The sequence below is a fragment of the Pinus tabuliformis genome, chromosome Q (assembly GCF_031772625.1).
Source record: "Pinus tabuliformis cultivar Carrire ecotype Pingquan chromosome Q, CPIR1, whole genome shotgun sequence".
Lineage (NCBI taxonomy): Eukaryota > Viridiplantae > Streptophyta > Pinopsida > Pinales > Pinaceae > Pinus > Pinus tabuliformis.
The window spans coordinates 1,169,263,989-1,169,288,929 of record NC_142296.1 but is presented as its reverse complement, the minus strand read 5'-3'; the positions used below and the strand labels follow the sequence as shown (position 1 = coordinate 1,169,288,929).

The 24,941-nt window shown below is 33.4% G+C and overlaps 1 protein-coding gene across 1 annotated transcript in view; it reads left to right on the top strand.

Annotated features, from left to right (window-relative positions):
- LOC149223857 (proline transporter 3-like) overlaps positions 1-24,941 on the top strand; it is a 117,987-nt gene that overhangs the window by 30,545 nt on the left and 62,501 nt on the right. Inside the window, exons 3-5 of the mRNA XM_089383415.1 lie at positions 9,733-9,827; positions 10,555-10,744; positions 10,916-11,040. Coding sequence (XP_089239541.1) covers positions 9,733-9,827; positions 10,555-10,744; positions 10,916-11,040 — 410 coding nt within the window. The remainder of the gene's footprint in view (positions 1-9,732; positions 9,828-10,554; positions 10,745-10,915; positions 11,041-24,941) is intronic.

Sequence of the window (24,941 nt, the reverse complement as noted above, 5' to 3'; positions counted from 1 at the left end):
AACAATCAACTCACTCGTAGAAACATGAGATCTATAGACATAGTGTCCACTAACTAAATGAAGATTTCTTAGATTAAATACTATCTTGTAGCCATAAGGGTGAACGTGGAAGTTGTGACATTGATTGTGTTGTGAGTAGGTTTCTAGCATATGACATCCACCTTTATGGTGTGGTCCACTTGTGCCTTGCTTGGTATACCTAGTGATGGTGGTTATCATTTCTTCGAGATTAAACTTGGTGACTGTTCGAGGATATTGCCTTGTTCCTTGGCTTATTAATGGTTACTATTGTATGGAAATTTTCAAGGAGGTCCTTCTCTTTGTTTTGTTGGGGTCGTTCCCTTGTTATAGGGAACATAAGTCTATTTTGATTATGTTACACATGGATGTAGCAATTAGCATATATTTTGAGGAGTACGAGTTGGTTAAAGACTTTATTACATTGCTTTTTGATGGAGCGTCTTATTCTATTAATGAATTTACATGATCTTGTAATTTTTTTCATGGAGGCCATTGCTTCTTGGATAGATAACTGATGCAGGAGAATTCAACCCAAGAGAAAATCATTGTATTTTAGTAGACATACAGGGTCATGTGCTTTAAGGAAGTTGGATTCCTAAGTGATGAATTAATGTAATATTTAGTCTTTTGAGTGAGTAGGATAAGAATTAATTAGATGTTGTGAGGATGTTGTAAATGCTCTCAAATTAAGGAGAACATGAGTAGTTAATAATGACAAGAGAGTTAGAAGTCAATTATAACTCTTAAGGCAATTTCATGATTCAAGGAACTAGAGAGGACATTTAGGAGTCAATTCAATATATTAAGGGTTTGAACCAGAATTAGTTCAACAGAACCTTTTTGGTATAAATGTAAGCCTATGGGCAGAGTGTAAAAAGGAGGCCACTGATATTGAAGATTAGGCCTGTGAGGCAGAGGGCCTCGATATGCAATTAATTGTTTATACTTGTTTATACATAGGTTTATCCTAGAACTATGTAAGTGTGTGAATCGAGTATTTAATGATTGATTTATGTGTGAATTCATAGGTTCTATAATAGAGGTTGTAGGTAGAGTTCTGAAGAAATACACAAAGGAGGAGAATGATTTAGAGGAATCATAGTGGGTCTTTGAATCCAACTGAATGATCAGAGTGAAGCTCTAAAGAGACTGTGATGTGAGAATTCGCAGAAGGCAAGCTCAGGAGAGAGTGTGTAATAGAATGGTGGAAGGACGAGAACCTTTGAAGAAACCCGAACCATAGAGAAAACATTGAAAATAGCGTGAAACATAAGCAAAGAGAAGAGCGGAGAAGTATAGAGGTGATGCACAACAATCGTTGGATCTCATAGATTAATGGTCCAAATCATGTCGCATGGAATAGAGTGAAACATTGCATTAGCGAACCTTAACAATGAAAGGCGGGTTTATACACAAAAGTGGTATTTCAAGCGAGGTAGAAACCATAAGTGGTATTTAGAGGAGTCCGCCCAATCCCACTAGCTGAGCAACACATAGCAACGGAGGAGAGAGAGAAAACTGCTTTTTCGGGCGGTTATTCTCCATGCCTATTGTCTATCCAAAATCATCGTGGACCATTGGATCTACTAAGTGTAGATCAACGACGGAGGACCATCAAGTGACTTTTAGAATGGGGAAGGATCTCGACCGTTGGATCAAGCACCAAATCAATGGTCAATATTTAATCGGAAACCATTGGAACAAGATTGGAACAGACCTTTTAAATATAGCGATAACAATAGTGATTTAATCGCAACCGTCAGATCAGAAGTCAGATCAGCGGTCCCCGATGGGGTCGCTAATTGTATTTCGGAAGTTCAAACGGTTGGTGGCAAAGGAACATGATACGCTGATGGCCGACATGCCGATAGCGATGAATCATTGATCGGAGACTAGAGATATTAGAGTTCGAAGAGTGCTACGGGAAGGATCGGTGGAATGGACTCAACGGAGTCATAGTGGTGGTGTATAATAATTTGAGATCCAGAATATGTTCGCATATGAGAGGCGGAAGGTGGAGTGTGTATTGTGACCGTGGAGGACCGATATTGTGATTGCGATAAAGGTGTAGCATTGATATCTGTGCAGAGGCCGTACCAAGGCGGAAAAGGTATGTTTTTTGTATATTTCCTTTGTACATGAATTATAAAGGATTAAGCGCGGGTATATGAAGTTTCATAAATAAATCCACCATTATCAAAGGATAAAGGTTTTATAATGAGTTAAGTGCCGATAGAAGGTTTAAGCGGGGTGATTGAGTTCCAATATAAAGAAAAAGGTGGATTAATGATTAGACTTTGTTAGTCTATAAATCATTTCGCATGAGACCATTAAAGGGGGCCTAAAACCTTAGTAAATGAAGATTTGACTCCTTTGTGAGTTAAATTCCTAGGACAGACAGGATTATGCACATTACATTCATACTGTGGGTGTAAGCATGGGTAACCGTACGTCATTAGTGGTATCAGAGAAGAATTGTAATCAGAGCAAGGAAAGATCTCCTATCAAAAGGAGTTTGCACATAAAACAAGGTAATGTGCATAAGTTAAGTGAATGAATGGTAGAGACTACAACAGAAGATTGTAAGGGGAACTTTTGAAGTTCATGGGAGATTGTAGCAGTTCTAGAAGAGGCTTGGAGTAGACAGGAACAGAGGATTCCTTGAAGAAAAGTGGGAGCAAGATTGCTTAGTACAAGTTTTGAAGGAAAGAGGACTTGGAGACTAAACAGAGGGCAATCCATTCAAAGTGTAGAAGAATGGGAGAACAAGATCATACATAGATCTTGGAGGTAAGATAGTGTGTTTTGTTTCAAATTGAAATTGAAGATTGTGGTTGCAGATGAAGCATCTCAGCAAAGGACAGCAAGAGAAGTTGTGAGAGAAGAACCAGATGTGTTCTTGAAGGCAGAGTAAGGAAAACACTCTGAAGAAGAAGTAGCATTGAACCTAAAGAATCCAATAAGAGGTTGGACATAGAGGACAGCTAAAGTGTTCTCAAGAAAGAGTGAGAGATAGCAGAAGCCTAGAAGGAGAAAAGGTGTTTCTCAAGAGGAAGTTCTAGATAGAGGACCCATGCTTACCAAAAGACTGAGTGAGGAGAGCTTAGTGAGGTAAGATTGCAGTGAGGAGGACTAGCTGTTGTAGAGGCTTGTTGCAGATGAATGAGGAGCTCATGAAGAAAGAGGAGAAGAAGATGACTACTAATAGTCATAGCAGAGGTTCAGAGAGAAGCCACGGGATATAAGAAGAAGAATGCCAAAGTAGATGGCAAAAGACTAAGTCAAGAGGAGATTGAAAAGGAGTTGGCTGAGATGAGAAAAGAACTTGATGTGTTAACAATGTGGCTAGAAGAAAACCAAAGACAAGATTGGGTATTAAGGAAGAAGCCAGTGGAGTGGCATGAGATGCAGAGAAGGCTACAACAGAAGAAAGTAAAGTGGCTGAGGGAAAAACTCAAGGAAGTTGAGTTGGAAATGGAAGAGTCCATTTCTGAACCAGAATAGGGGGAAATTCAGGGAGAAAGTGAAGACTACACTGAAGCTAAAAAGTGGAGATCAAGTGAAGATCTCATGGAATATTGGGATAGTTCAAAACAACATGAGGAGATGCTGACTGAAGATGAAGAGCTGATGTATAAGGCCATCAAGCCTTGTGTTTTTGAACCTAATAGTTTTGGTGTGCCTGCAGGATGCATAGGAGAGGATAGATAGTCCTGTGAAGCTATCGAAAGCATGGAGGAGTATCTTATAGAAGATGAATACTTTGAAGCGGAGCTAAATAAGGCTCTTGAACTGAAGTATGAGGAGAAATGTGTTTTAGGGGATAAAAGGTACTCTAGAGCAGCAGAGTATGATGAAGAAGACCTCTCAAAGGAGGAAAGTATTGAGTTGTTATAGCAGAAAGAACTCATTGACAAATTAGTAATTGGAGCTCTTATAATACAAGGACCATTCCTTGTGAAGGAAGGAGATGAAGTTGAGCCTAAGGAGCTGAATAACATAGAAGACTCAAAGCAGCAAGGAAATGTGATGATTGAAGAGTCGAGTAAGACTGTCAGGTCTTATGATTTTAAAATTAATAATTTGTGGATGATTGCAGGTACATCACAACAGGATGAACAAACTTTAGAGTTTGTCAAAGAGAAGGAGCAGAATCTGAAATCTGTTCAGATCAAGACTGAGACGGCAAGATCTTAGAACCAGAAGGAGATAGAAGAGTCACCTAGGAGTAGGTAGCAGAATGTTAGAGCTGTCATAGAGGAGGAAGATGGTAGTCTTATTGCAATGAAGACTCAAGAAATGTTGTCCCAAAGAAATGATCCAATGAATGTAATTAGGGAAGGAAAAAGATTGTTTGAAGATGATATGGAGGTTCTTAAAGAACAAGAGGGTAAGGATGAAAGGGAGGCAGTAAGAATCAAACCATTTTAAAGAAGAGTTAACCAACAGTAGGCTAAGGAAGAAGAAGTTCACTACTGTGAAAAAAAGTAGGGAGGCATCATTAAAACATATGATGTCAAGGAGAGGCTAATTGACAGACTCATGAATTCTTTTGAGAATTCAAAATAGCATATTGATGTGCTAACAGAGGAGAAAGAAACAGAGCGGCAAACTGAATTGTTGCCAAAGGAAAATAAGGCACTGAAGCCTTATGTTTTTTATTTTGACAAATGTTTTGTGAATGCAGGTTTAGTTGCAGGTGTTGGAGGAAATTTTGCACATATGAGCAACCAAACAAAGATGAAAGAAGATGATTCTATGGAAGAATTTAATCCATGGAACAGAGATGCTCAATTGTTGGAGAGAATGCTGGAAAGTTAGAATTCAATGCAGAAATTAGATGTTGCGGAGGGAGATATCCTTAAAGATATTCAGGAAGTTTGGGTGGAAGCAATGTCTAAGTGGTACGTAGAGCAGTAACTACAACAATATCTAGGTCAGGAAAAGTTGGAGCAAGAGCAAAAGTAGAAGAAAAAGTAAACCAACAATTACAAAGTGAAAATAACCAACAACAATTTGAAGAATTAGTGGACAACAGCGACAACCTGAAGCAGAGAGAAAGAGGTAACAGTGAATGGCAGAATATTGACCAGCCCAAAGATATGTTAGAGATGGAGATTGAAGAGTTATGGCAGTTAATGATGAAGCAGTCCATATGGAGGAAAATGATAGCATCGGGAAGGGCGATCAATCAGAACTTGAACTTGATTGACAAGGAGAGGAAGATGAAATAGAAGACAATAGAAATACAACACCAGCAAAGGTGCAAGACATTTGGGCAGCTACAAACTAAAGTTTTTGACCCTGGAGATTTCTATCAACACATGGAAACACATGATCAAAAAATCATGAATATGTTCTACTTTGGGAGTCTAATGTAGGAGCATTCAACCCAAGAGAGAATCATTTTATTTTAGTAAACATATGGGGTCATGTGTTTTAAGGAAGTTGGATTCCTAAGTGATGAATTAATGTAATATTTAGGCTTTTGAGTGAGTAGGATAAGAATTAATTAGATGTTGTGAGGATGTTGTAAATTCTCTCAAATTAAGGAGAACATGACTGGTTAATCATGAAAAGAGAGTTAGAAGTCAATTATAACTCTTAAGGCAGTTTCATGATTCAAGGAACTAGAGAGGACATTTAGGAGTCAGTTCAGTATATTAAAGGTTTGAGCTAGAATTAGTTCAACAGAACCTTTCTGGTATAAATGTAAACCTATGGGCAGAGTTTAAAAAGGAGGCTACTGATATTGAAGATCAGGCCTGTGAGACAGAGGGTCTCGATATGTAATCAGTTTTTTATACTTGTTTATATAGAGGTTTATCCTGGAACTGTGTAAGTGTGTGAATCGAGTATTTAATGATTGATTTATGTGTGAATTCGTAGGTTCTGTAACAGAGGTTGCAGGTAGAGTTCTGAAGAAATACACAGAGGAGGAGAATGATTCAGAGGAATCATAGTGGGTCTTTGAATCCAATTGAATGATCAGAGTGAAGCTCTGAAGAGACTGTGATGTGAGAATTCGCAGAAGGCAAGCTCAGGAGAGAGTGCATAGTAGAATGGTGGAAGGACGAGAACCTTTGAAGAAACTTGAACCATAGAGAAAATGTTGAAAATAGCATGAAACATAAGCAAAGAGAAGAGTGGAGAAGTACAGAGGTGATGCACAGCAACCGTTGGATCACGTAGATTAACGATCCAGATCATGTCACATGGATCAGAGTGAAACATTGCATTGGTGAACCTTAATGAAGAAAGGCGTGCTTATACACAAAAGTGGTATTATGGGCGAGGTGGAAACCATAAGCAGTATCTAGAGGAGTTCGGCCGATCCCACTAGCTGAGCGACACGTAGCAGTGGAGGAGAGAGAGAAAACTTCTTTTTCGGGCGGTTATTCTCCACGCCTGTTGTCTATCCGAAATCATCATGGACCATTGGATCTACTAAGTTTAGATCAATGGAAGAGGACCGTCAAGTGACTTTTGGAACAGGGAAGGATCTCGACCATTGGATCGAGCGCCAAATCAATCGTCAAGATTTAATTGGAAACCATTGGAACGACCCTTTTAAATATAGTGATAGTGATAGCGATTTAATCGCAACAACTGGATTAGAAGTCAGATTGACTATCCCGATGGGATCGCTAATCGTATTTCGGAAGGTCAAATGGTTGGTGGAAAGGGAACGCGATATGTCGATGGCTGACATGCCGATAGCAATGAATCGCGATCAGAGATCAGAGAGATTAGAGTTCGAAGAGCGTTGTGGGAAGGATTGGTGGAATGGACTCGATGGAGTCATAGTGGTGCTGTATAATAATTTGAGATCTGGAATATGTTCACATATCAGAGGCGGAAGGTGGAGTGTGTAGTGTCACTGCGGAGGACCAATATTGCGATTATGATAAAGGTGTAGCATCGATATCTGTGCAGAGGCCGTACCAAGGAAGAAAAGGTATGTTTTGCATATATTTCCTTTGTAAATGAATTATAAAGGATTAAGTGCGGGTATATGAAGTTTCATATATAAGTCCACCATTATCAAAGGATAAAGTGTTTATAATGAGTTAAGCACCGATAGAACGTTTAAGCGGGGTGATTGAGTTCCAATATAAAGAAAAAGGTGGATTAATGATTAGACTTTGTTAGTCTATAAATCATTCCACATGAGACTATTAAAGGGGACGTAAAACCTTAGTAAATGAAGATTTGACTCCTTTGTGAGTTAAATTTCTAGGACAGACAAGATTATGCATATTACATGCATACTGGGGGTGTTAGTGGGGGTAACCCTGTATCAATAATACATGTCAATAATTTGATTAGCCACATGTTCCATTTGGAGAATTCATTGCATGCTTCTCTTATACATTTATGGGGAATTTCACTTGAAGACCTTAAACTTGTATTTTTAGATATAGTTGCATAATCAACTCCATTATTCTATTATATTATTGACTTGTCTCATGAAGTTGGTTATGAGGTATAGTTATAGTATTATTTTTCTTTCATATTTTATTGATTCTTCTCGAAGAAAAGAACATCTCTCAACAAATAATTGATACTTTTAGTAATGAAGGTTTTTTAGAGACTATTCTATTTTATTTCTTCGATGAATGAGTGAATCTTGCAAAATAATTCATATTTCATTGTAAATCAAGTGGGATCTCAAAATTATATAATGATTTTCTCTCTTCATTAGCTGTTATGGTTATATGAGGGGAAAAATCCAATGGAGATTAGTTAAATATATTTTGGATGCTTTTGAGGATTAATAAAATTCTTTTTGCATGAGGAGTTGCCTATATCTTTTCAATGTGCTCTCTCTTATTGCTAGAATCATCTTGATTTATGCTCATGAAGGAAGAATTTGATAATATTTTCTCATTTGGCATTATTATATCTTTGGATGTTGTTTATGGATGCATTATTTATAGTGCTTGATTGAATACACATATATTTCATTATGTAATATCATAATCTTTATGTGTTGTATATTATTGATCTAATAATGCCCTTTGCTACATTTTTGTAGTTCGGAAAAACATGGAAAGAGTTAAAGTTGTTTTATTGTTTTATACTTATTATCCTCTTTTTATCATTAGGATTACCTCCCATATTATCCTTGAATTGAACCCATTTACCAATTAAGAGCCTAGTATATAGTCCATCCATTCAATTTATTTTCGTAGCTCAAAATATTTTTTTCTATAATTTTCCCTTTGCTTCATCGTCAACCTTAACTTAAAAATAGCTCCAAGTAACCTTTTTATATATTATAACACCTTTATTGAGTCAAGAGGTTCATTCTACAATCTAGTATGAGGGACATGTGTAAGTATGTCACGTCCTCAAAAAAAAATATCACTAATGTTGACAAAAAAAACATAACCATATAAATTAATAATTAAAAATCGACAAGAGACTCATTGAACGAAGAGGCTCATTCTACAATTAGTGTGACGGACATGTGTAAGTATGTTACAAAGTGAGGGATATGTGTAAGTATGTCACTTCCTCAAAAAATTATAATTTTGTTTTTGCTAATGTTGGCAAAAAAAAACCTAAAATTAAATAATCGTATAAATAAACAATTAAAAATCTGTTAACACAACAATTAAGTGAGTTGTTAATATTTCACTTTCACTCTTCAATTAATAAATAAAATATTTTCATGTATATCTTAAATAATATAATTTTATATAACTTTATGAAGATGAATTATATATATATATATATATATTCTCTTATAAATATCTCAATATAGAACTTAAATAAATTGTTTAAATATTCATATTAACTAGTATATTTCAGTATCAACTCTCTCTCTATTATGTGTGTATTAATGTTTACCTTAGTAAAATATTTCAATGCTTGAAAGGAAAAGGTAACTAAAGATAAAATAATGTAGTTATTTGTTAATAAAAGGAAAATGTGTAATACATTCAATTTTTAATATAAAATATTATTAATGATAAAATATTCAAAAATACAATATAAACATTGAAAAATTACCACTATAGATCTATCTTAATCACATATTTATCAAGAGCTAGAAGGGATTAATTCTCTTAATGTGTAAATCTTTCTCAAGTTTGAAATTTGATATTTCTCCACTCTTGATAGATTAGTTGTTAAAATAAATCTATATTGGTTTATATATTTATATCAATTAACTTCACTATCATAGATATTGCAAAAAAATTAATATCTTACTTATCTTAATTAAAAAAATTCAAAATTCAAAATTAGGGATTTGGAAACCAAAAAGTGCTCTTTCTACTCCTTATGATAAACCCCACACACTTATGTGGAAAGAAGCACCAAGGAAGATGCAAAAGGTTCATAGTCAGTAAATAGATTCCCTAGTTACTTTTCATGGGAATCGGAAAATTATGTTATGAGGTTTATTGCACTTAGCAATAATCGTTGATTATTTCTTGAAATTACTTAGCTTGTTAGTTTTGTTTGGAAACTTTTTTTTTTTAATTTATATAATCCTTTTCCATAATTCGATAACAAGACTACCCATTACAACACCTCATATGATATAACCCATTTGTCATGAACTCCATAACGTTGAAGGAAATATTATATTTATTATCGAAGGGCTTTAATCAAAATATTGTTTGATTTATACAAAGTGATTCTATATCAATATTTTCCTTCGCACTCAGTGTGAATTCAAAAATTCATTGTAATTTGCAGGGAGAAAAATGTACTACATCACATGGACATTGCAGTTTATTAATCTCTTCATGGCTAATATTGGATTTATCATTTTTGCTGGACAAGCTATAAAGGTATGTTGCTAATACCCATCCAATCTACATCCGTCGCTGTTTCGATATGTTATGTAATTTTAAATTTTTTAATTAATAAAATTAAATAAAATAATATAAATAATCTTTTATTTAACCTATGTGAAAAACATTATAAAATATTATTATTATATATAATATGAAAAAAATGAATAAACCATTTTTAAAACATTTTGAATTTATAATTTAGATTTAGTTAAAAATTATATATTTTAAAGTAATTTTAATTATACATTTTTGATTAGAAATATAAAAATAATTATGAATTTTATTATCTAATAATAATAAATTTAATTATAAAAATAAATAAAATAATAAAAGATTATTTATTTGATTTTATAATAGGAAAAATATTATAAATAATTAATTAAAAACATATAATTTATTATGTTTTCTATGGTTTTACAATTTAGCGTACGGAAATGTTAAGGAAAAACAAAAACAAATAAACTATCTCAAATTCTAGAAATTAAAAATTAAATTTCATAAAATATAACCATTTAAGATAAATTTACACTATTAAAAAATTATTTTAATTTATATATAACAAAAAAAATTATATGATATAATACAATTTTTTATTTTCTATTTTTTTGGAAATATATATTATGTAATGCATAACAAATCTTTATTTGATTAAAATTTTGCAGTATATTTATGTAATTCATAACATGTGCTTATATATAATTTCCATTGATTATTTTTACAGGTAATATATAACTTGTATACCTCTAAAGATATGTTGAAGCTACCTTATTGCATTACTATCGGTGGGCTGGTTTGCATTATTTTTGCGTATAGCATTCCACACTTGTCAGGTCTAAGGTTGTGGTTGGCTGTTTCAACAACCCTGAGCCTCATCTACATCATAACTTCAATTGTCTTATCTATAAAAGATGGTACTCCCTCTCTCTCTTTTTTAATTAATTGTATTTTATTTCTAAAGTTTTTTAATAATTAGTTGTATTTTATTTCTAAGTCTTAGAATCTATTTTCAAAATAATAAAAACTTTGGGAAGAATTAACAGTATCTCTTTAAGATTATTTACTATATTCCACTGGACATGTAGGTGTTAATAGCCCAGCAAGAGATTACGGGAATCCTAAAACAAAGACAACAAAAGTTTTTAGTGCAATTGGTGCTGCAACAAGTCTCGCTTTTCCATACAACACAGGCATGCTTCCCGAAATACAGGTATGTTCATGTGTTTTTTAGTTGGGTTGTTTTTACTTATTTTATATATTATTATTAATAATACAAAGTGTTGATACATATGCAGTACAGTACAGTTAATATATATGGGTATTGGTTTTATATTCATAAATATATTAAGGATTATTTTAAAAAAATAATAATAATTAGTGGAAAAAATTATTGTTTTTTTTTGTTTGTTTTTAAAAATGATGATTAATTTCTATTAGGACTAATATGATCTATCAAATTTTAAGAAGGTAAAAATTTAATTGAAATTGCATAATATATTATTTCTATGTTTGAAGAGGAGTGAGAAAAACCTTCACATATCATCATATTGTGACAAATATTTTGAAAATTAAAATAAATTTGACTATAAATTAGACAATCTCAAAAAAAAATTACTTTTAATCTTTAACTTTCTTAATATTACAAAAAAATATTACACAAGTATTAAATTCTTGCTTGTTCATACAGACATATCTTTTTCTAAAACTTTAACATATATATCATCAGAGTATATATAAATATATATAAAACTTGGTTTCATATTAGAATTTTTTTTTAAATGAGTAATAGGTTGAAATTACTTGAATTTCAAATTTCTTAATTCTATTTTAGTAGGTTAAAAAAAAAAAACACACACACGTACAACTTTTTCAACTAAAGACCTAAATATAGGTATAACCATCTAAGCTATAGGTTATATAAAGGAGCTAATCCAAATAGGATGAAATATCTATTTAGAAGTGTGAACTACTTAAGCTAAAATCAGAAATATACATATAACCTTGATGGTTATAGGTTATATAAAGACGTTAATCCAAATAAAAGTGTGGAAGCAGTGATGTGGCCGATTTGTGGATAATGTAACACAATCAGAAATATACATATAACCTTGATGGTTATAGGTTATATAAAGACGTTAATCCAAATAAAAGTGTGGAAGCAGTGATGTGGCCGATTTGTGGATAATATAACACCCATTTGTGCATTCTTCGACAACTAGTTCTAAATGTTTGCGAGGTAACTACTCTATATATTTTTCAACAACATCCTTTTGGGTTCCATAATTTGAACCTTCTACATCTCGCAATAAGTGGTTTGTGGAATTTGTAAATGGAAGTGTTAGTTTCATAACTCTTGATTAATATTGTGAATTGAAGTTGATACAGACATTGCATATTATATTAATTAAATCCTTTTGGGTTCCATAATTTGAACCTCCTATATCTCGCACTAGGTGGTTTGTGGAATTTGTAGATGGAAGTGTTAGTTTCATAACTCTGGATTAATATTGCGAATTGGAGTTGATATACACATTACATATTATATTAATTTAATTTTGATGTGTTTTTTATATTGTGAATTGAAATTGATAAGCATGGTATATATTAATTAAATTTTGATATATTTTTTAATTAGTAAAAACGATAGAGATATAGAATAATATGAAATATAGTTTTAAGGATTAGTTTAATTGATTGAGTTTTTATTATTCAAATATTTTTCCTATTGAAAGGTCATAGGTTTAATTCTCTCAATGCTCTTAGGGTTAAATTTTACGGTTGATCCAACAAGAAGTAATCACTTTTGGTGGATCTACCAAGTATTCTTTGGACAAAATAGTTATCCCTCCTTTTAGGTAGATCACTTTATTGCAAATATTCCAAAATATTCCGTGGATTGGACATAGTGGTCATTGATCCGTTCAGGTGAACTTGCTTAATACAAATATTTCAAAATATTTCATAGATATAACGATCATCCCTTCAAATAAATCTTCTAATACAAATACTCAATAACAATTACCGATCCTTTCAAATACCTATGGTTAATACAAATATTCCAAAATATTACATAATTATAGCCATGATAGATAACATTATTAACCAATTTAGTTATTTTCAAAATCTTGGTAAAAAATAGCCTTCACACGTGTCATTTTAGGCACACCCATTGAAATGAATTAGAAGATTTACAAGTGGTATACTTTCCAATAAGTATGGTTATCCTTGGCCCATACTCTTTTCATGTGTAAATAATTGATTCTTCGATTTTGTTTCTTGCTTCCTTTGGTCATTGTGCAACATAAAACGTACAATAGCCTTCTAATGTTCATGTTAGTGCTAACATACATAAGGTTCTTTATGATGATGCATAATTGTAGTACTAGTGTTTGATACTTTGGAGTGCAACAGTTTACAGAAATTTATTTGTATGATTTGTTTTATTATATATATATATGTGTGGGGATGGTAGTGGATTAGAAAAAATAAAATAGTGAAAATCAAATTTATATTTTAAGATATCATTTATTTAGATGGTAATAGTGTGTTTAGTTAATATATTTCGTGGTGAAAAGGTCATTAGTTTGAAACATTTTATGTAAAAATTTAATTATGGTAAATATTGGTGTGGCATAAGCCACATGTGAGTGATTTTGAGAATTTAGATACCTCTAAATTGTAGTTACTCAAACCACAACTTAGACTTACTTAACAAAAAAATCCATATCTTAAAATATTATCTATTTAACATTAAAATATTTCATAAAAAATTATAAAAGTGATAAAAAAAAGTTATTTCTTCAAATTAAAATTACCAATATCTTTTATATTAAAATTTTTTTACATATTATTATATGATTTAGGAAAGAGTTGATAATTTAATTTTTAATTAAAAAATAATGTTTTTTTTAAAATGAGTGCAAAAATAACCCAACCATGAAGCTATTAGGTCAAAGGAAATTATGAAAACCAAAAGAAACTAAAAGAAAATAATAATAATAATAAAAAGATTAAATAAGTGAATAAACCAACATCAAAATATGGCTACTTAACTAGTTGGTCCACAATTATGTTAAATCAATCTTGCCAAAATGGTACAATAATCTAGTTTAGTAGATAATTCTTATTCTAAATATATTAATAGATTATTATGATATTTCCTTTAATAATTTAGAGGTTTATTATAGATTAAATTCAAATTCATAATTGTGTTAATCATTATAAAGTGAAATATATTAATAAAAAAAATTATATGTTAATTTAATTAATAAATATGTTAGTAATGGTTTTTGAGATTATTTTTTAAAGGTTCTTTATGTTTGAAAGTCAAAGCCAAAGATTACATATAATAATGGATGATAATAAAATATTTGGCTCTTACATGGAGGTAGGAAGCTTCAGGATCTAAAATCTCTCGGCAAGTACAACATAACCAAAGATGCCTAGATTTATCTAGTATCAAGATTAAGAGGTGGATCCAAAGGTTGGGGTGCGTCCTCCTCCTCCTAACCCAAATATTTTAAGGATGTCCTAAAGCCAATAATTTCACTTGCAAACCTAAATATCTCTGAGGGCCAACATTCATTATGGATCAGGAAATAGAAATCCCATATTTTGAACTCGATAACCTTGTATCCAACTTCTTGGCTAGAGATTATGAATGAAAGGTGATTATTTTTCATTTTAATGGTTTTGGGCCATCAACATATGCTCTTCAGGAATGGGTGCACTAGAACTACTCACATAATAGAGTGTTGCATTTTTGTTTAAAATGATTTTTTGTTATTCTCTTCAAAACTTTAGAGGACTGGAAGAAGGTTTCTTATTAGGGATCTTGGTTTTGTGGGCATTTTGGTCTCTCTTTTCAGCCATGGTTTCCTAATTTTAATCCTCTTTCCATGACAACTCTAGCAAACCCAATCTGGGTAAGGCTTCCTAACCTGCCCATTCATTTGACACAACCATATATCTTAGTTGACGTGGGAAACTTACTAGGTTGCTTCATCAAATTAGAAATTGAAAGGATCATGAAAGGAGTTGTCGCATTTGTTCACATATGTGTTAAAGTGGACCTTAGTAAAGGGTTTCCTGATAAAATCTTTCTGAAATAGAAGGGTAGGGTTTATTCACAATTAATGGATTATGAAAGCACTACTTTGCATTGCAAGAATTGTCAACAACCTTATCATCTTCATAATGCCTACCCTTTTTCTTCAAGGGACTGATACACACCCAAATGCTAAGAAAAAGAGTCGTGGATGTCAATTTCCAAAGGATAAAAATGGCCCACGACTACTTTGGCTCATAAGTAGGACAACACTCAACAACAAAAGTCACCTACTACTAAAAAAACACCTTCAAAATGTATCTCAACCACATGTAAAGCCATCTCGACCCGCAACAAAGAAAGCTCATCCTTTGACCAAAAAATAAAGAGACCCAACCATAATTTTGGCTTCATCAATAAGTGAGCAAAAACATATCCACAAATCATATCACTTAGATAATGACAAGGAAACAACAAATATGACAAAACCTTTGGCAATGGAAACATATCAAGGAATTTTCATCATTGTTTCATCAACGCCTATTCCCTATAACTCCTCAAAATCAATTGGCACCCTCAAGAGAAAGGGAAAAAAAGGAAAAAAATGTGAAAAATCCTGGGATCTAAGACGAGGAAAGTAGTAAATGTGTTGTGCTTATCAATGATGGAAAGAATGATGTTATTTGATATTTCAAGGTAATATAAATTCTATTTCTTACTATTTATACACTAAAAGAAATTAAATATTTTCCTACCTATTTATTTATTTTTCAATATATATTTTATTTATTTTTTTTTCCTGCAAGGAAAAATCATAATTTCATTCATAGAAATGATTGAAAAATGCATTCTTCATATACACATCCTGTGTGTATTCATGTATCAGGAAAAACCCAAAAAAAACATTGTGAGAGCTCATGAGTAGAAAGGGCTCATGTGATTGAGTGTCCATATACATTCTAGACAACATTGTTGTGTTGCGAACAATAAAAGAAAAATAAAATTTTAAAATAGCCCAAGTGAGTAGCATGAAGACTAACTATCCCAAAAATAACAATAAGCATAAAATTGTAACCAGTAGTAACTAAAGGCGAAAACAACTTGAAATGTCTCTAGGATTAATTCGCTACTAATCCCTGAAGAAAGTCCCTATATGGCCAGTGAAAAAAATCATAGATATATCCATCTGTCTATTCTATAATACCCCACATGCCCTTGTCCATGTTGAGGTCCTCTTTTGAGAGGTTATCAATTGTCCTATTCTATTCCCTATAAATTGATTGCAAATAAAAAAAGAGTTGTCAATAATTTGCACGACTACCTCTAGGGAAGGCATAAGAATGATATTCCTACAAGGTTGAGTTTTATTCAACGAGTTTATTGTGAGCATGGATATTTCTATATACTTGTATTATAAATTTTTACGTTTCAAGTTTCGCAAAGTATTTTATAAGGATATTTTCATTTAACTACTTTATCCCTATGAGTTAATGTTTTCATATTTTTTAATAATATTTTAATGTATAGGGTTTTATTTTGAATATAAAAGTGAGTTTTAGGAGCATCATCTAGGGAGTTAGAGCATTGAATCCCTCTAAGTACTATTCATTGTATCTAATTATTATAATAGTACTTTTTTTCTCTTATACATATACTAATTATATATAGGCTTAGGATCGTCCCATCTCATGTTTTGTATTTGCTTCCTTCTAAAAGAAGACTTCATCCTTGAATTCTATTATATTTATTGGATTTTTTTAATCAATTTTAAGGTGCTTGAATCATTACAAAAAAAAATTATATGCTTTAATTTTGTGAATTTTTTCTTGATTGTAAAACATATTCCAATGGCCTTCTAGGTTCTAGGGTCTAGACTTTTCATATGCCCATTGTAATACATGATAAAAAGATATTAGATACACTTCTTCCCATTAGATGGAGGATATGGTATTGACATTAACAGCGAACATATCTATGTTCTTTGTTCTTAAAGTTGCTAGCTTGTAAATCCTTATACATTATGATTCTAATTTTGTTAAGCATGATCATTTCAATGGATCAACATTTAAGTATTTATCACCATTGAAATTAAGTAAAAACAATATAAAATCATAGAATTTTGGATTGATTTCCTATCTCAAGCTAAACTTCACATTTTTTCATTTAATTCACATATTTTCATTTCATTTGATATTTTTTTATGAAGGTCAAGTAATGTCTTAGTCAATCGTTCATTATAGTTTAGAAAGATACTTGAGGCAATTTAGTTCTTTCTATATAAGAGCTATGTAAGTTTTGGGAAGATATAAAATGATCCCTTGTCTTATAATGAGGGTAATCATTTAAATTAAATTTAAATTCTTATCCTTATCATCTCATTCTTTCTTTGTTGCATAATATCCTCAAGGAATTTCACTAGTGGTTTCTTATGTTTTGTAAATTATTAACTATGCTCATCTCGTATCGACCATTCCTTGGATATAATGCATGCATATTCACCAAGTCAATATTAAGTTACTTGGAACATTTTACACACTGCATACTTTGTAGGTGTTTCAATATAAATCACTTCCTTGTATTATGTGTATCTCAAGGATATGAAGAGGAAGAAAGAAAATTCAAGGATTTTTAAAACATAATTATTAGCTATGTTTCACCAACATTTAGATGAAAAATTTGCCATGACTTCCTTATTCTAGGAAGGGTAATCATAGAAGAAAGCATTGTTCACTTTTGACTAAGCCCCCCCCCCCCACCCCCAAAAAAAATAAAAAATAAAAACTAACTAACTAACTAACTAAAATTCAGAAAAACTTTACATCTTTTTATTAATTATATTAACATGAAACCATATTAGAATGTTAAGTACATGAAACCCATAATTACACTCTAGATATTAGGTTATTACGTTTATGTTTATAATTTAATAGGTTGACCAAATCCTTTATTTGTAGATTTTTATATACAAATGAGACCAAGTCTTACGATCATCTCGTATTGTCTTTTGTATTGGATTCATTGTAAAATGAGGTTTTACTCCTCAAAGTGGATTGCATTCATTAACTTTTTATTAATTTTTAGTTGCTTGGATCATCACATTTGACATCAGAGCCTATGATCCTAGGGTTTTTCTCCATCAATCAATAGAGATAATGAAATATACATGGTCAAAATTTCAAGCCTTGGTTCATTATAGTTTTCGATATATATCGTATGTATTTTTTGGCTCGTGACTAACCTTAAAATGAATTTTAAATAGGTCATCTTTTTTTATTTTTCTATACTGTTTTTTTGTGGAGTTTAAATGGTAAAAAAAAATTGATGTTAAGGATAAATATCATAGTTAATCAAAATTTTATAATTTGTTTCCACTATAACTTCAAGGATATAGTCTATGTAAGGTATTGTCTATGACTAATCCTAAAATCTATTTTTAAAAGAGTCATCTTATAATTTTCACTATAATTGTTTTGTTCCATGAAGTTTTAGATTTTGAAATTTTCTAGATAATGAGGAGACATATCTATTTACATTTGGAAAGATATTCAAATTCCAACTCATTGTATTTTATGATATGTATCTTGTGGAAGTTATGGCTTTTGACTAATATTGAAATTAGTCTTAAACAAGTCATGTTTGCATTTTCTCTATAATGTTTCTTTAATGATGTCTTAGGATATGAAATTTTTCTGACTTTAAGGAATCATATTAATGTATCATAGGCTAAAATTTTAGACTCAAGGATATGGTCTATGTAAGGTATTGTCTATGACTAATCCTAAAATCCATTTTTAAAAGAATCTTCTTATAATTTTCACTATAATTTTTTTGTTCCATGAAGTTTTAGATTTTGAAAATTTCTAGATAATGAGGAGACATATCTATTTACATTTGGAAAGATATTCAAATTCCAACTCATTGTATTTTATGATATGTATCTTGTGGAAGTTATGGCTTTTGACTAATATTGAAATTAGTCTTAAACAAGTCATGTTTGCAATTTTTCTATAATGTTTCTTTAATGATGTTTTAGGATATGAAATTTTTCTGACTTTAAGGAATCATATTAATGTATCATAGGCTAAAATTTTAGACTCATATATATATATATATATATATATATATATATATATATATATATATATATATATATATATATATATATATATATATATATATATATAGATATATATAGATATATATATCAAAACAAAGGTTAGCCATCTAGTTAGTCTCCAGATTAAGTTTTAAAGATATGTTACTTACAATTCGCATAATTGTTTATTGCAAGATCCATTGTTGAGTGATTAAAAATTTTCATAAAGAGGAGTATTACTATTATTCCATCAAATTGGAAAGGGTATTAGATGAAATGCTACTCATAAAAACTTAAACACAACATCTAAAGAATGTGAAGACTAGAAATAGGGTTATCCCAATTAAATAATCAAGTTGATGAAATGAACCATAGTGTGTTCAAATAAGTGAATTTATTGTCTTCTCAAAAAGTCCTTAAAATTCAAACAAGAAATAGAATGAACGAAAATAAGGAGTACATGGATATTAATATGGATGAAATGGAAAAGAATATGGAGAAAAAAAAATCATGACTTCTATGGAAAATATTCTCTCAGATAATATTCCTAAAAGGGATATGGAGAACTAAGGAAACCATGATAATAAGGAGAACAATTGTGTTGGGATTTAATCTCCTATATGGAGTATTTTATCACAATCATAGAGCACAAATATTGAATCACAGAATCATGATCATTCACCACTCCAAGATCTATAGCATCAGATGTTAAACTAGGCACCAATAAACTACTTTATTCTAAAGATTGATATGAGGAAGTTTCATGAATATGATCCTATAACATGGGCATTCTTGATGGATTAATACCTTGATTTTAACCAACTATTATCCTTACAAATCTAAATGTGTCATCCTTTTATTTAGAACAAGAAAAATTTGTATGGTATAAATGACTTTGTGAAAAGAAAAAGGGTCATATTCTATCATGGTCCATTTTTATAGATAAATCCATAACAAATTATGGGAATATTGAGAGTAATACAATATGTTATCACTCAGGTTGTCCTTAAGCTCTGGAAAAGGATACAGCCGAGGTAACCACAAACCAACTTTGGACTGCAGGTTCTAGCCAACCTGCAATCAGAGAGGGCTCTCTCTTTATGATTTAGCTTTGTTTGAAAAGGATTTTAGGCTAGGTATCGAGTTCAGAGGGTTTTACTTGTAATTTGGTAGGAAGGATGGTGCAATTCAAGCAGAGAGGCAAAACATTATCTGGTATATTTCAAACCATTGGGCATGGAGTCAAAGAGTAGGAGTGCTGGTGCGTTTTCTTGGTCAAAAAGACAAACATGGAGCAAGGTAGGTGAATATGAAACAATCTTTCAAGCTATAGGGTGGAGTGAAAACTAAGGCATGAGAGGCAATTAAGAACCTCTCAAACATGTTTAGCAGAAGGAAGACGAATAAGCTTTGCCTAGGAGCAATTAATAATTCCTAGTTAACAACCATTCATATGTAAAATAGGTTAAACATGAGCCATAAAGGAATTCATATTCATCCCTAAATCAAGAGGAAAACATTAAGACACCACAAAAATTGAGCATAGAGTGCAAGCATGCAAATTCTAAACCAATCTTTCTTTCCATGATTTGAGAATATGTGAGATGAAAGTAACAGAGATGAGGAACACTTATTGTTTCATATAGCAGCGCAAGAATTCCACATTAACATCTTCAACCATTAAACACTGCGCAGACCAATGTTCTCCAAAACTTTTGAGAAGTCTTTGATTATAGAAAAATATCAGACATACAGTGCGAGTCTCTCTCGAGATACATTAGCCGACCAACCCCTCTAACAATGCAGAGGGTCGTATTTATACAAAACTTGAATACAAAAATATCTAGGCAAGAAGTTAATAGCTCATAACTTCTCTACCAACTCCTAAGGAGTGGTTGACGAAAAAGTAAATGCTGGAATAAATACAAGTGCAACAGCTGTTCTCTTCTGGTAGCAAATGTTGACTTTTTAGTCACTTTGAGTCGGCTGGGTCGTGTTCTTAGAAATCCGTGCCCCTAGGTTCGCCATCTCAGCGTTTTTGCTTGGTAACTGCTCCTACCTGTTCTGCGCCTTCTTTCATTGCTCTGTCTAGTGCATTCTGTGCCTTAATCTGGGCTTGCTGATGACCTGCAGCTGTCTGTGATTTTGAAATAAACAAAAAAGAGGGAAAAACTGAAATCACCTAGGTAATACGGCCAGCATTGCTTGCCACCAATTCTCAGAAGGCCACTGATGTCTTTGTATTTTGACAAGTGTTTCATCGGCCTCTGTGTACTTGTAATAACTAGGTGGCATCTCAAACAGATGATTGACCTCGTGCTCCAGGTAAAATAAGCTTTCCAGTCTGTCGTAGAGCGTCTGTCCTGTAGGTGGCCCTGCCTCTGTTGCGGAACTTGATGCAGCAGTAAGCTGATTATTGACAAAGTTATTGAGCCTGGTAGAATACTGGTCACATGTCAATAGTTTTCCAGCACTGGTCAGCAGGCTGGGTAATCCCCTGGTTTGTAATGCTGCAAGCCTTACGTCAAAATTGTCTACATCTTTTTGTATATCCCGACATCTTGCCTCCAGAGTTTGCACCAGGCTTCTCAATGCGAGCACACTTTTTGCTGTCAGTATGGCATCTATTCTGCTCACGATATGGAGTGTTGCCAGTTCTTCCTTAGTCTGATGATTCATAAAATTGATCATTCTGTTGGCCTGGTCAGGCATATTTCCTAATGCTGCCTTGGCTCTCTGGCTTTCAGTCTTAGCACGACCAAGCAGTTCCACCTGTTCATATATGCCCTGAATTGACCTCCATTGGCCAGCGATTGACTGCTTTATTTTGGCCCACAGGATCTTCTTTACTTCAGCCAAAGTCTTATCCAATGACAGCTCTTTTTCCAAGGTTTTGATTTTGTCTCTCAGGGCCTTGATTTCTCTTAATTTCTCACCCACTGTCATTTTAGATTTGTCATATTTCGTTCCTAGCTCAGCCAATTTTTCTTGGGCTTGTTTAATCTCTGTTGCCTGAAGCTCTGCCTCTTTGATATCCCTTTTTAACTCGTCCATGCTCATGCTAGACTCAGGAATTGCTGTTGTTGCTGCTGTAGCACCTATAGTTGCTGTGGTTGTTGGAATAATTGGAGGGGTGGCCGTTGCATGTGCTGGAGGAACAACAACACCAGTTGGAAGTGTTTGAGGCGGCTGGGAGGTCGACTCTCCCTGTTTTTCTTGCAGTGCCTTCTCCAATTCCCCTTCCAAATCAATCACTCTTTGGTTTAATTTCATGATCAAATCCAGTTGATCCTCAGCTTCTTTTTCTTTCTTCAGTTCCCCTGTTTGAGGATGCTCAGTAGGAAGCAACTTCAATCTCTTTTTTAATGCAGCAATGTCATCGTATTTCTTTTTCATAAGGGTCCTCACACCCTTAGGATCTTTAGGATCATGTCCTAAGTCCACAATAATCTCCTCCAGTGTTCTAATTCTATTATCTTTGGTCGTGGAAGACAGTCTCTCAAAATCCAACTGAGTGTTGGTATTCTTCAATGATTCATTTAACTCATGAGCCAATGTCGCCTTCTCAGCAAGTGTAGCATAAAGCATTTCAGCTGTCTGCTTGTGTAGCTCTATTTGGTCCATGGGGTGAATATCTTTGGACAGGACCTCTAGCCTTGTATTAACAAAATCTGCAGCTGACTGTGACTGCTGCACCTTGGGCTTGAAGTGGGTCAAAAACATATTTTCTTTCTTTATATCAAATGCTGCCATCAGTCTTTCCTGTTTGGCAGGTGTTGACTTCAAGAATTGTTCATACAATTGCACTCTCAGTTTCTCGTTTTGAGCTTTGATTTCTTTGAAGCTGGCCTTGGTGCTAGCTGGTTTCTTGCCTTTCTGTGTGGAGGAAGATACCTCCAATCCGCGTTGTACATCTTGCTCTTGTTGTCTCTGTTGCTCTTGCTGAACAGAGCTTGTTGGTGTATGCAGACTTGCTTCCCTTCTTGGGCTCTCTACAACCTCTTCACTGACCTCCTCCTCAATTGGAGAGTCACCTCTTTGCCTTTTTGACTCAGGCTGCTGTGTAGACCCACTGGCAGGTGTGGAGTCTTTCCGGTCTCTTTTCCTGCCTCTCTCTTCATGGGCAGGAGTCTACAAAATTGGTATTTGGGCTGCCTCTGCTTGTTGTGGGAGGGCTTGTCCTTAAATTTGTCCCGTTGAGGTGACCTGCTGTTCCCTGACCGTTTGCTCCGTTTCCATCGGTTCCTTCCCTTTGGTTGTACCTGTTGCTGATGTAGAAGCTCCTTGGGCAATCTGTGAAGATGCAGCTGTAGACGAGCCCTCTTTCACTTGGTATGGCAACTGAAATATACCTAGTCATCAGAATCCAAGTCAAGAGTATTTTCAAGATCCTTAGCAGTTTGTTCCAAAATTTCCTCTTGAGTTAATTCTTCCACTAGAGTTCCTTGTACCCATGCATCTTGGTTAGCATATGGTTCGACTTGAGGGTTTTTGCAGTGGTCATATGGTGTCAATCTATACTTGACCCTTCTAGCATTAATAAAACCAAGCGGGTCATAAGGGACCCACCAGAAACTCCTCTTCAATTTAAATTGATCTTTGAGTATTAGGTCAGCTTCTTGCCAACCATCCTTCTTGTTCATGATGAAGGGGCCTAAGCGGTCTCTGAATTTTAGTTGTGCCCTTCTCTTAGTGTTGTGGAAGTGAGTCAAATCTGAATTTATAAGTTGCCTGTAGTATTCCAATGCAAACAACCTCATTGGCACGTATCTTGGGAGCCTGTAAGGACACAGCTCACAGCCATAAATTCTGATGACCGTATGGTTTTGATATAGGTACCAATCACCTAATTTCAAATTCTTAGACAATTGTAAGATCTTTTGCATTTCATAGGTTATTCTAGGAGGAGGAACCTTCATTAGGAGGCAGGACACAGGATATACAAACTGGTCAATGAACTCACAATATGAATAAGGGGAGTCTTGAACCTGGTGGAAAACTGATGACCAGAAGACAACAGACCTCCTTTCTCCCCTTGAATCCAGTTTCTTGATAGGGCATTGGAAGATGTCAGATTGATAAAACATGAAGAGATGATAGATATAGGAGGAATATTTGAAAATTCCCTACCTATCTAGTCTTGTGAGCTGGTCATGGATTTTGTCTGATATGAACCTGTCATAATTATACTTGACAACAGGAGGTTGTCCTTGGCTGAAAGAAGACAATATAACCAGCACTGTCTCGTCTACAAGTTCAGTTGATGTGAATCCCAACACATAGGATATCATATCTACCAGTAATTTGCCCACCTCATTGAAATGATCATAAGGAAATGGAGGTGGTTCTTTTGGTTGGCAATCTGCCCTCATAAATGTTTCAGTAACCATTTCAATCTTGGTACCATGTAACCACGAGGCCTCTTGCAGCAAACTATTTATGGAAAAGGGCAGTAGCGTGTGACTTGTTTTGAAGTTCAACATCTGGCTGATGGAGTCAGGAGTAGTGTAGAAAAGTATGCTTCCAGATGAAGACTTGACAGCCCTCTGACTAGGTTCATAATTTGCAGCACAAAGGTGAATGATCTCAGGAACAGAAATAATGGGGCAGACCGGACTCCCATATGCAATACTTGTCAGTTCTGTCTATGAAACAGTTTCTCAGCTGGCAGTAGGTGCGTAGATGATTTCTTTTGGCAACAAAGTCTTGAATGAGGTAATCTGTATCGACCAAGGGCATGGACTCCAATTCTTTACTTGGCGGGTTGATGGGAGTAACATTCAGAGCGGATGGAGCGGACATTATGCAACTTTACGTGCTTGAGCTGAAAGGAGGGCTACTGAAACAATCGGCTATCAAATTTGCTCACAACAACCAGCAAGAGTAGGCAAATTGAACTTCAAATGTGATAGTAGTTGAATGGCTTGAGAGCCTATGCTGTAAGAGACCAACTTGGAGGAGTTTTTGG